Raw genomic sequence first — 12,913 nt, forward strand, 5'->3', positions numbered from 1 at the left:
AAAAGGTCCAGCTGCAGGATAGTATTGTAATTTATACTTCCCTCAGGTGGCCATTTTTCCCCAACAGAGAGAGAATATTGGCGCCAGGCCGTAGTGCAGAAAAAAAGCTGCTTATTTTTCAGGGTTCGCAGGTCAAATTGGTCCCAATGTCTTAACATGCATTTCAAGGGTGAATTTGTTGATGCCTGAGTATTTTCCATCTGAAAGAAAAACTGCCCGCATTTCTGTTGTTTGCTTGTTTCCCTGCCCAAGAACCTGCAACAATACCTGGACCCTGCTGTTTGGAATAGTTGCGCTTACCAAAGCTGCAGCAGAAACACTAGTTTTCCTCCTGGACCACAAAAAGGACCGAGGAAGGTTGGATTTAGCAGCCCTTACTGACGCATTCTCAAAAACATGCACCCTTGCCTTTCCTCTTAGACCCCAAAGAGGTCTGAGAAAAATTGGATTTAGTGATCCTTAATGACATATTCTCAAAAACCTGGTAGTTACAGTCCTAAGCATTTTTTCATGTTAGTGTTGGGACCTTATCCTTATCCTATAAAGCTGATATGCCTCAAAATGGAGTGGAGGGCCATACCCTGAGGGAGGGAAGGGATCTCCAGGGTTGAAAGAGTGACACCTTTTTTCCTCACTTCTCCTCACATGAATAGGAAGGATATAATTTCTGAGACTCCTCATACCCTAGCTTCAGGAATAACCTTTGTTAGGCCTGGTAGTCCAAGGAGGGATCCTAAAATTCCAGAGAGCCTCTCCCTGACAGACTTTGGGCAAAAATTAGGTCTTTCTGATTGGTGAGGCCAGGTGCCTAAAGAAGGGAGCAGAGTTCTGAAATTTATATTAAAAAATCATCCTTAGAGGAGAAACTAGAAGAGCACCAATGACAGGGAGTGGTTTTTAGAATCAGGACTAACCTCAGATAAGAGAAGTGGGAGGAAGTTTGTCTGATAGTCACTAGGACCCAGGAGGCAAGGGTCAGGATAGATGGGTGAGCCTCGCTTGGGTGATGTAACTTTGAGAGTTCCGCTCATGGCTGCAGGTTCAACTAACTTTTTGTTGGGACCCCGGAGCTGAACGGCTTTCCTCTCTGTTGACCCTTGGCTCAGCCCATAAGTGCAGGAAAAGTGGACGCTTGTTCCAGGTAAACCAATGCTGCTGACTCCAAAAAGTTGGGGGTTGTTAGAGAGCCCTTTCCCTGAAAGCCTGATACCCATGTCTTTAGTCCAGCAGCTGCACTAGTCACTTTTAACTGGCCAACAGGAGCCCAGTGTTTAGTCCCCAAATTCTAAGGAAAAATAGGACAGAAGAGCAAGTGAAGGGGGTCTGGTGGTACTCACTGCATGGCGATATCCCAGACGAGCCCCCATGATGTCTGAAGTTTGTTCCTTCTGGTGGGTTTGTGGTCTCGATGACTTCAACAATGAAGCTGTGGACCTTCACAGTGAGTGTTACGACTCTTAAAGATGGCATGGACCCAGAGAGTGAGTGGTAGCAAGGTTTATTGTGAAGAGTGAAAGAAAAAAGCTTCCATAGCATGGAAGGGGACCCAAGCAGGTTGCCACTGCTGGCTGGGGTGGCCAGCTTTTATTCCCTTATTTGTCCCCTCCCATGTTCCGTTTCTGTCCTATCAGAGTGTCCTTTTTTCAATCTTCCCAGCAATTAGCTACTTTTAGACTCCTGATGATTGATGCATTTTACAGAGTGCTGATTGGTACATTTTAAAGAGTGCTGACTGGTGCATTTTACAGAGAGCTGATTGGTGCATTCTACAGAGTGCTGATTGGTGCATTTTACAATCCTCTTGCTAGCTACAGAGCACTGATTGGTACATTTTTACAGAACATTGAGTGGTGCATTTTACAATCCCCTTGCTAGCTACAGAGCACTGATGGGTGCGTTTTGCAATCCTAGCTACAGAGTGCTGATTGGTGAGTTTTACAATCCTCTTGTAAGACAGAAAAGTTCTCCAAGTCCACACATGGCCCAGGAAGTCCAGCTGACTTCACCTCCCACCATGAAGGAAAACTGACTTCCCCTCCTTCCAAGAAGAGGTGTGCCATTGTATGATTCCAGCCCTGAAACACTGCCATGTACCCCAGGGGCTATGGTTGTAGAGTAATCCAGTTTTGGAACCAAGGTTCAGATGCTGAGCTCTTTTCAGGATCTCTGTGTGTGAGCATATGTGTGCCTGCTCTTGTTAGGCCACCTCTTGGTACTTACTCCTGGAGAAGCATCACTCATGAAAGATTATAGATTATAGATCTTTTGAGAGATTTCTGTGGTTTGGCTCCTACATTGTTATAGATATTCGTAACTCCTCAAAAGTTGTCTTATTTTTCAGCTTCTTGTTTTCATGTGTTGAATCATGTAGAACAACTTCCCTTGTAAAGGGCATATAAACAATACCATTACAGATCTCACTTCTAAGCTTTGCTCCCCAACTACAAGTTGTCATCAAGAATCCAGTGATTTTGTTAGCTTTCCCTTTTACCTCTCGGTACCTTGGAATCTACCTCTTCCAGAGGTTGGAGGTAATATTGGTCTTTATTCTCAAATATTTTTCCCTGACCTCAGGACCAGTCAAATATTATTCACCATGTCTTTTGACTCTCCTACTATCACAATGAAGTTTTTTTCTATCACTCTGTTGCAAATGGAAACATTTGTAAAATACAATAAAAATGACCCAGCAATGTGTAATTGCTATAAAATATTTAAAACTCATTCTTACTTTCAGAATTTATCCCACAAAGGACCAATTTGCAGATGGAAGATGGTACACATACACACACAAAAAACTCACGCTGAGCATATTATTCTAGAGGCCCAAGGACATCGTACTAGGCTCACAACCTATTCTGAAATAGCATAGCTTTGTAGATGGGTATCCAAGTGAACCTTATCTGCCTCCTTCCCTCTTTCCCTATTTAAATATAAATACTATGGAAAGATATAAGAAAAAACAAACATCTAATCAGGAAATATTTTCTTTCCAGTCAAAGTCAGCAGAACTGGTGACTTACAGAAACGATCCAAGTTTGAAATGCCAAAAATACACCCAACATAAGTAAATTCACAAGAAAGGCAAATGAATTTTAGAAATCCAAGATCTCATAAAACCATGATGAAAAAAGAAGTTATGGCCTACTGGTTTCTAAAAGAGTCATATTATTAAAATGTTAATACTTGGGGGATGTTTTATTTCATGTTATAAAATGGAAAACATGAATTTTTTCTATATTTTACTAATAGATCAGTGTTGGGATTTATATTACTATTTTCTCAAAAGTTTATCATGATTTTATATATTTTTGAAAAGAATGAAAAAATAATTTGGATATTATGGTTTTCCATATTTTTAAAAGTTTTTAGTAAATTACATTTCTGAATGAGTTATAACTTCTAACAAATTATAAATTAATCAATTTTCCATATTACTGTAGCCTATTACAACAATATTTACATGCAAAATTAAATAGTTAAGGAAAGGGGGCTGGGACCTGTGGAATGGGAGAGTGAGGATTTGACACAACTTCTCCCGAAAAAAGCAGGAAGCAAAAATAAACTAGAAAAAATATATATATTAAAATGTTTTAGAAACCTAAAAATGAACTGAAGGCATAAAACTAAATAAAAAATAATTACTAAAACTAAGAACAACGACAAAAAAGGAATCTAATTTTATTCATTTCCTATTGATTTTGTAACAAATAACCACAAGCTTCATGATTTAAAGTAATACAAATTTTTTATCTTGTATTTCTGAAAGGCACTAATGTTAAAATCAATGTGTTGGCAGGCCTGCATTCCTCCTACAGGCTATAGGGACGAATCCATTTCCTTTTCCACCTTCTAGGGCCACTTGACTTCTTGGCTGTGGCTTGATTCTCATATTCAAGGCCAGCAGGACAGCATCTTCAACTCTCTCTCTTGCCCCTTCTTCCATGCCCATTGTCTTTTCTCCTTCTTTGACTTTTCTGCTGTCTCCATCTTTTCCCTATAAGAGCTCTTGTGATTATATTGTGCCCACCTGAATAATCTAGAATTTTTTTTTTTTCCATTTTAAGATCCTTAATTACATCTGCAAAGGTTTTGTCATATAAGGTAACACAGTCACAGGTTCCAGGGATTAGGATGTAGGCATCTTTGGGGGTGTATTAGTTCCTCTACCAAACTTGGTAGGAGCGGTGGGGATCTGTGGCATATTAACGTGGGGTTCTCTCATCAGTTCCAAGGTTTATAGCACAGCAACCATGAGGACCAGCAGTCTTGATATCAATGCTAGATGGAGGCTTATCTGATTTGAGGCTTCATGGAAAGTCCCCATGCCCATTGACATTGTTGAAAGCAATGGAGAACTTGATGGCCAACAACTGGGAATAGCCAACATCACAGCTGCCTGAGACTGTGATACTGGTCAAGGAGCAACAGATCAGCCAAAAATAAGACAGGGAGATCTGAGTAATGTAAGAGCCATTGTGGGCTTCAATAAGCTTCTAATATTTTGGGGCACCTGAATGGCTACATACACGTTGGGAATGTGTGCACACTCAGGAGAGACTACAGAGGGCCCATCTTATCTTCTTGTCCTTGTTTCAGTATGAGACCTTAAACCAGTGAAAGTGGGGACAGCTTTGTACGCTGCCAGAACTTTGAATGTGTACTCTAAAATACATAAAGATCTCCTTGTCAAGAGTGGAAGCTATACTCAATCAAGGTGTTTAAGAGAAATCTTCGAGAAAATATTATATAAACACTATTCTGACTGGTGACTCCAAGGAAGCTAGGATTAAAAATAAAAAATAAAAATTAAAGAAAATCATTAGAAACATCATTAGCTGAAAATTGCAGGGGAAATAAGACTCTACAAGCAAATTACTAAGTAAATAAACAACTAAACAAAGAAAAGCCACAATAATCCCTTGGGGAATCAGAATGCAGAGTAACTATAATGTATTAGATCAATTGCACATAGGAACAGGCAAAAATTTCATGACAAAGACACCTAAAAGCAATTGCAACAAAAGCAAAAATTAACAACTAGAATCTTATTAAACTTAATAGCTTCTGCACAGTAAAAGAAACTATCAACAGAGTAAACAAACAACCTACAGAAAGGGAGAAAATTTTTGCAACTCTCCATCTTACAGGTTGTAATATTCAGCTTCTATAAGTAACTTAAACAAATTTACACGAGAAAAACAATCCCATTAAAAAGTCGGCAAAGGACATGAACAGACGTTTTTCTAAAGAAGTCATACATGCAGCCAATAAGCAAATGAAGAAAAGCTCAACGTCACTGATCATTGGAAAAATATGTATTACAACCACAATGAGATACCATCTCACACCAGCCAGAATGGCTATTATTAAAAAGTCCAAAAATAATAGATGCTGGTCAGGTTGTGGAGAAAAAGGAACACTTATACATTGTTGGTGGGAGTGTAAATTAGTTCAACCATTTGATCTAGCAATCCCATTACTGGGTATATACCCAGGGGAATATAAATCATTCTACCATAAAGACACATGCATGTGAATGTTTGTTGCAGCACTACTCACAAAGATATGGAAGCAACCTAAATGCCCATCAGTGACAGACAGGATAAAGAAAATGTGGTACATATGCACCTTGGAAGTCAAACTGTCGCTGTTTGCTCATGAAATGATCGTATACTGAGAAAAGCTTAAAGACTCATCCAAAAAGTTCCTGGATCTGATAAATGAATTCAGTAAAGTTTCAGGATGCAAAATCAATGTACATAAATAAGCAGCACTATTATACACAAGTAGCAACCAAACTGAGAAACAAATCAAGACTCAATCCCTTTCATAATAGCTGCAAAGAAAAAAAAAAAAACTTAGGGATTTACCTAACCAAGGAGGTGAAAGAGCTCTACAAGGAAAACTATAAAACACTGCTGGAATAAATCATACATGACACAAACAAATGAAAACACATCCCATGCTCATGGATGAGTAGAATCAATATTGTCAAAATGACAATACTGTCAAATGCAATCTACAAATTCAATGCAATTCCCATCAAAATGCCATCATCATTCTTCACAGAACTAGAAAAAAAAATCCTAAAATTCATTTGGAACCAAAAAAGAGCCTACATAGTGAAAGGATGACCAATCTGCATAGCCAAAGCAAGACTAAGCAAAAAGAAAAAATCTAGAGGCATCACATTGCCCAACTTCAAACTATACTGCAAGGCTATAATTACCAAAACAGCAAGGTACTTTCATAAAAACAGACAATGGAACCAAATAGAGAACCCAGAAATAAAATCAATTACTTACAGCTATCTGATCTCCAAAAACCAAACAAAACAGAAAGAGCAGAAAGGACATGCTATTCAACAAGTGGTGCTGGGATAATTGGCAAGCCATATGTAGAAGAATGAAATTGTATTCTCATCTCTCATCTCTCATCTTATAAAAAAGTCAACTCAAGATGGGTCAAAGACTTAAATCTAAGACCAGAAACCATAAAGACTCCAGAAGATAACATCAGAAAAACCCCTTAGGCAAAGATTTCATGACCAAGAACCCAAAAGCAAATGCAACGAAAACAAAGATAAATAGATGGGACTTAATTAAACTAAAAAGCTTCTGTACAACAAAAGAAATAATCAGCAGAATAAACAGACAACCCACAGAGTGGGAGAAATTCTTCCCAAACTATGCATTTGACAAAGGGCTAATATCCAAAATCTACAAGGAACTCAAACAAATCAGCAAGGAAAAATAACAACCCCATCAAAAAGTGGGCTAAGGACATGAATAGAAAATAAGATACACATATGGCCAACAAACATATGAAAAAATGCTCAACATCACTAATTATCAGGGAAATGCAAATCAAAACCACAGTGTGATTTTATTTTATTTTATTCCTGCAAGAATGGCCACAATCAAAAAAACAAAAAATAATAGATCTGGGTGTGGACATGTTGAAATGGGAGCACTTTTATACTGCTGGTGGGAATGTAAACTAGTACAACCACGATGGAAAACAATGTGGAGATTCCTTAAAGAACTAAAAGTAGAACTACCATTTGATCCAGCAATACCACTACTGGGTATCTACCCAAAGGAAAAGAAGTCACTATATGAAAAAGACACTTGCACATACATGTTTATAGCAGCACAATTTGCAATTGCCAAATACAGAACCAGCCCATCAACCAACCCATCAATCAAACAACCCATAAACCAACAAGTAAAGTGTGGTGTATACACACACACACACACACATACATATATATGTATATATGCATATATGCACACACCATGGAATACTGCTCAGCCATAAAAGGAAATGAAATAATGGCACTCACAGCAACCTGGATGCAGTTGGAGACTATTATTCAAAGTGAACTAACCCAGGAATGAAAAATGAAAGATTGTATGTTCTCACTTATAAGTGGGAGCTAAGTTATGAGAACACAAAGGCATAAGAATGACATAATGGACTTTGGGGACTGGGGGAAGGGTGAGAGGAAGGTGAGGGCTAAAAGAGTACACATCGGGTACAGTGTACACAGCTCAGGTGATGGGTGCACCAAAATCTCAGAAATCACCACTAAACAATTTATCCATATAAACAAGCATCACCTGTTCCCAATAAACCTATTGATAATAAATAAGTAAATAGTTGGAGAGTCAGCAGTGGAAAAAAAAAAAAAAAAAAAAACCAAGTTGGATAGAAAGTAATAAAGTAGGCCTAAAGAAAGAAGAAGGAATAACAAAATTTTAATGAGACAGAAAACAAAGGAAATAAAGAAAATTCATCAAAATTAAGGCAAATTTAAACACATTCACAATAAACAAGCACTTGTTTGTGCTTGCTTGATAATTTGTTTCCAGATGATCTGCCTTAAAACAAATACTAAAGGAAGTCCTTCAGGCTGAAAGAAGGTGACATAAAAAGGGAACTCATATCCAAAAAGAAAGGTAATTATGTAGGTAAATTTTAGAAGACAACATAAATAGATTTTCCATTTTTTTTTACTTATTTAACAAATAATTATTATAAAACTATATTGTTGGGCTTATAATGTACAAACATATATAACAATAATGCACAAACAGTGGGAGAAGGAACAAAGAAAGAAAACTCACAACAAACTGGTAATACAAGGGGATTTCCTCAGACTGATAAAGAATAATTAGGAAAAACCTATAGTAACCATCATACTTAATGGTGAACCACTGAATAATTTCAGCCTAAGGTCAAGAACAAGGCAGGATGTCTACTGTAACCACTTACATTCAACATTTTAATGCAGGTTCTTGCTAATTCAATCAAGAAAGAGAAATAAAACACATCAATCTTAGAAACAAAGAAGTAAAACTCTATTCTCAGACAACACTCTCCTATATGCTAAAATTCTAAGAAATCAGAAAAAGAAAAACAATGAACACGTGAGTTTGGCAGGGTCACATGATGAAAGATTAGTAAACATAAATCAATTTTATTTCTATGTATTATTGACGAACAATCACAATTGAAATTGAGAAGAACGTGTTATTCACAACAGCATCAATAATAAATACATGGAAATAAATTTAACCAAGTATAGAATTTATGTATTGAAAACTACAAAACATCACCAAAGGAAATTTTAAATTATCTAAATAAAGAGATCATTTATGCTTTGGACTATAAGACCTAATGTTCAGATAGTAATACCTTTCAAATTGGTATGTAGATTCAGTATAATCTCTATCAAAATCATAGTAGACATTTTACATAATTTGATATGCTATTCCCAAAACTTATATGAAAGTGCAAAAAAAAAAAAAAAAAAAAAAAAAAAAACCAGAATGGCAAAATAATTTTGAAAAAAAAAAGATCCAAGTGGGAGAGGAACTCACTCAACCTGATAAAGACTTTCTACAAAAAAACCTATGGCTAACATTAATGGTGAGGAATTGGAAGCTTTGCCACTAAGATCAGGAGCAAGCCAAAGATGTCCTCTGTTACCGCTCTTTTTCAACATGTACAAGAACTCCTAGAAAATACAATAAGACAAGGAAATAAACTAAATAGATATAATAATTGGGAAGAAAGAAAGAAAGCTCCTGGCCAACGTGGAGAAACCCCATGTCTACTAAAAATACAAAAATTAGCTGGGCGTGGTGGCACGTGCCTGTAATCCTAGCTACTCGGGAGGCTGAGGCAGGAGAATCACTTGAACCAGGGAAGCAGAAGTTTCAGTGCACTCCAGTCTGGTGACAGAGTGACACTCTGAAAAAAAAAAAAAAAGGAAGGAAGGAAAAGAAAGAGAGAGAAGGAGGGAGGGAAAGAAATGAAAAGAGAGAGGGAAAGAGGAAGGAAGGAAGGAAGGAAGGAAGGAAGGAAGGAAGGAAGGAAGGAAGGAAGGAAGGAAGGAAGGAAGGAAGACTGTATTTGTTTGCAGATGGTGTGATTGTGTAATAGATGTACCACTCTGGTAAGGGATGTTAATAATGGGAGAGGCTATGTGTGTATGGGAGGAAGGGGGATATGGGATATCTCTGTATGTACTTCCTGTCAATTTTACTGTGAAATGTAAAACTGTTGCTGTTGTTGTTGTTGTTTTCTGAGACAGAGTCTCACTCTGTCGCCCAGGCTGGAGTGCAATGGCAAGATCTTGGCTCACTGCAATCTCTGCCACCCGGGTTCAAGTGATTCTCCTGCCTCAGCCTCCCGAGTAGCTGGGATTACAGATGGCTGCCACTGTGCCCAGCTAATTTTTGTATTTTTAGTAGAGACGGGATTTCACTATCTTGGTCGGGCTGGTCTTGAACGCCTGACCTTGTGATCCACCTGTCTTGGCCTCCCAAAGTGTTGGGATTACAGGCGCGAGCCACCGCACCCGGCCCTAAAACTGCTCTTAAAAATAAACTCTTTTCTTTTTTAAATGAACCAAGCGGGGAGATTTTTACTATGTAATTTCAAAATTGGTCATAAAGTTAAAAGTAATGATCAAAACACCATGGTTTGACACTTTCTTTGAAAGTTAAAGAATTTTACCATATGACCCAGTAATCCACTCCTACTTACATAAAATGTCCAGAAAAGACAAATCTGTACAGACATAAATAGATTAATGATTGCCCAGAGTTTGTGGTGAGAACACAAAGTGACTATTATAGGACAAAAGAGAGATCTTATTTGAATGGTGAAAATGTTTTAAAACTGGATTTTGTTGATGGTCACACAACTTGGTAAATTTACTAAGAAGTATTGAATTAGAACCTTAAAATGGTTGAATTTTATGTGTGTAAATTACACTTCAGTAGTTAAAAAAAAAAAAAAATCAGTGGTCTGGAAATGCTGAAAAGTTAATATAGTAGACTCAAGTCTCTTAAATCTGTTTTTGTGGGTTCACTACTGGTCTATGGATTAAAAAGCTACTGCTAGTTTGATTTTCAGTGTTTATCTTTTATATATTGCCTACTCCACTGGACTATAAGTTTATTAAAGGTAAAATACTATTTTCAGTATTTCAGTATAAATATGTAAAAAATCTATTTATATCCCAAGCCCAGTAGTACTTAGCATAGCATTCATGCAAAGCCCAGTCTCATTAAATACTGGGCCATTTAACTTGTTAATAATGAAATTTTGTAACTTAACATAAGACTTGTTTTTATTAATGGAGACTAATCCTCCTCCATTTAATTGTGATTAGAATAGTATTTTGTTAATTTTTCATTTTTGTCATCTTTATTTAACTAAAAGCATGGTAACACCAGCTAGAGGATAAACAAAATATAAGCATATACTTATATATTATTAACATTGTATTAAATAAGATAAGTCCAATCAATGGTTGTTTTACAACAGCAAATATTATTTTCAATTAAAATGAGATATAGTCATTTAGTTAGTCATTATTGATTATTTTTTAAAGCCTAGGTTTTTTGTTATGTGTGTGTGTGTGTGTATGTTTTAAAGAAACAGGACCTCGTACACGATCTCCAACAATTTTGGAAACATCTCCACGACTTATTCGAAAAGCACTCGAATTTATGGATTTAAGTCAATATGTTCGGTAAGTTTTCATAAACATGATTGATGCAGACAACTGTGTGTTTTGTTAAATCAATTATTAAAATATTTAAATGTTTTCTGTAAAGATTTAATTTGAGGCCTGATTAAGTGAGATGAGCTACAGAAAATTTCTATCACACCTGCTGCCATTGTTTAATTAGATTCAATTTTTAATAACTAGATGATAGGAGTAATATAAATATATTAAGCATATTTATAAGTTGGGAAACATTGTCAAAATTACTTAGCTACATAAATTCAAAAGGAAAACCTACAAGATATTCTTATAGTTTTGAACACAAGTTTCACAGTCACCTCATCAAGTGTTGAATCCAAATTTACTGATATTCTCCAAAATATTTTCCTAAAATATCAGTGAGTCAATAAATGGACCATAGCATATCCAGAAAATAACCATTTAGTTTTTTCTATCACTAATGTTTTATTTGACTCAGATCACCACATTGTTGATATGATTTAAAATTGTTTGCCATCTAAAGTGAAGCTTATTCCAGAGTTCCCAAATGAAAATTGTATCTTTTGATGATTTTTTGTATCAAGGAAAACAGATACAGATCCTCTGCTGCAAACAGATGAATTGAATCAGCAGCAGGCAATGCAAAAGGCAGAAGAAATTCATCAGTTTCGACAGTATAGGAGCAGAGTCCTTAGCATTCGAAACATTAACCAAGAAGAGCAGTTGAAGTTAAAAGAAGAAGTCCTGGATATGTATAAGGAAATGCGGGTGAGTCTAAGAGCACATACATAGATTATAGTTGGCAAATTCTTTCATGACAGTAAAAAGAAATTATACAATTAAATAATATTTGTACAGAAAAGTCTTGAAAACCTAGGTTTTTATGATTCACAACTTCTAGGAAAACATCACAAATTTGATTCTATACATCTCGCCTCACTTCCTCCCTAAAATGCAGTGTTGGGAATCTATGCTCAAAGATGGGAAGAAAAGGAGAGAAGACAACAACAAAATTATTTGTTCAAATTGGAAAATAACTGGATTAAGATCACATTAACCGGCTTGAGACACACAAATCCTAAACTGGCAATGGGAAAAGTCTTAACAAGCCAATTAGCTCCTCAGAATTCCTACAGAATCCCTCAAAGCTCAGCAGTTGGTGGCACCAGATATGTTAGGAAGCAAAAGTGCCGTAGGAGGAAAATGAAAATAGTTGGGTTTGTTCAGCTTAAGGCTATTTAGGAATTGCAGATCACCACTTCAACTTTTTGCATCCAGATTATTGTCAACCCTTCAGCCCAGCAGAAGAATAGACGTCCGTTAGTTAGAGATGGCAACTTTATTGAAAGTGGGAGTATCGTACTAGAAAAGGGTAAATTCAATAAATGTTTATGGATAACTTCCCACTATGGAGAATGAGAATCTTTTTTTCTCCCTCCTCCCTGCAACACACACGCACACACCCCTACATATTCCCAAAGTCACTAAAACCTATAGGACATTGTAAATATTTTAGCTACAGTGAGACTGTCATTTCCAGTAATGGCTCATGTGAGGAATGCGCCCATTTGACACCTCTTCTTGTTTGTCCAATAAGCACCTCAAACAGAACCTCTCTAAATCCAAATTCAAGAATGCTTTCCCTCCTACCCATCTCAGCGCAAACATGTCACCCCACCAAGATTCTCCAGCTCAGTCAATACCAATTACATTCTTTTAGTTGCTCAAGCAGAGACTATGGAGACATCTTTGACTTCTCTCACTCCTCACGTGCAATCAGTTGTCAGAACCTCTCAACTCTACATTGAAAATATATCCAGAATTTGATGATTTCTTACTATCTCTGTTCCCACCATCCTAGCCTAACCTGTCATTCTTTCTTAT

The 12,913-nt window shown here is 36.7% G+C and overlaps 1 protein-coding gene across 1 annotated transcript in view; it reads left to right on the forward strand.

Annotated features, from left to right (window-relative positions):
• ADGB (androglobin) overlaps positions 1 to 12,913 on the forward strand; it is a 243,507-nt gene that overhangs the window by 226,993 nt on the left and 3,601 nt on the right. The window contains exons 34-35 of the mRNA XM_026447399.1: positions 10,957 to 11,053; positions 11,614 to 11,797. Of these exons, the coding sequence (XP_026303184.1) occupies positions 10,957 to 11,053; positions 11,614 to 11,797 (281 nt within the window). The remainder of the gene's footprint in view (positions 1 to 10,956; positions 11,054 to 11,613; positions 11,798 to 12,913) is intronic.

Source organism: Piliocolobus tephrosceles, chromosome 5, assembly GCF_002776525.5.
Source record: "Piliocolobus tephrosceles isolate RC106 chromosome 5, ASM277652v3, whole genome shotgun sequence".
NCBI classification, from domain to species: domain Eukaryota; kingdom Metazoa; phylum Chordata; class Mammalia; order Primates; family Cercopithecidae; genus Piliocolobus; species Piliocolobus tephrosceles.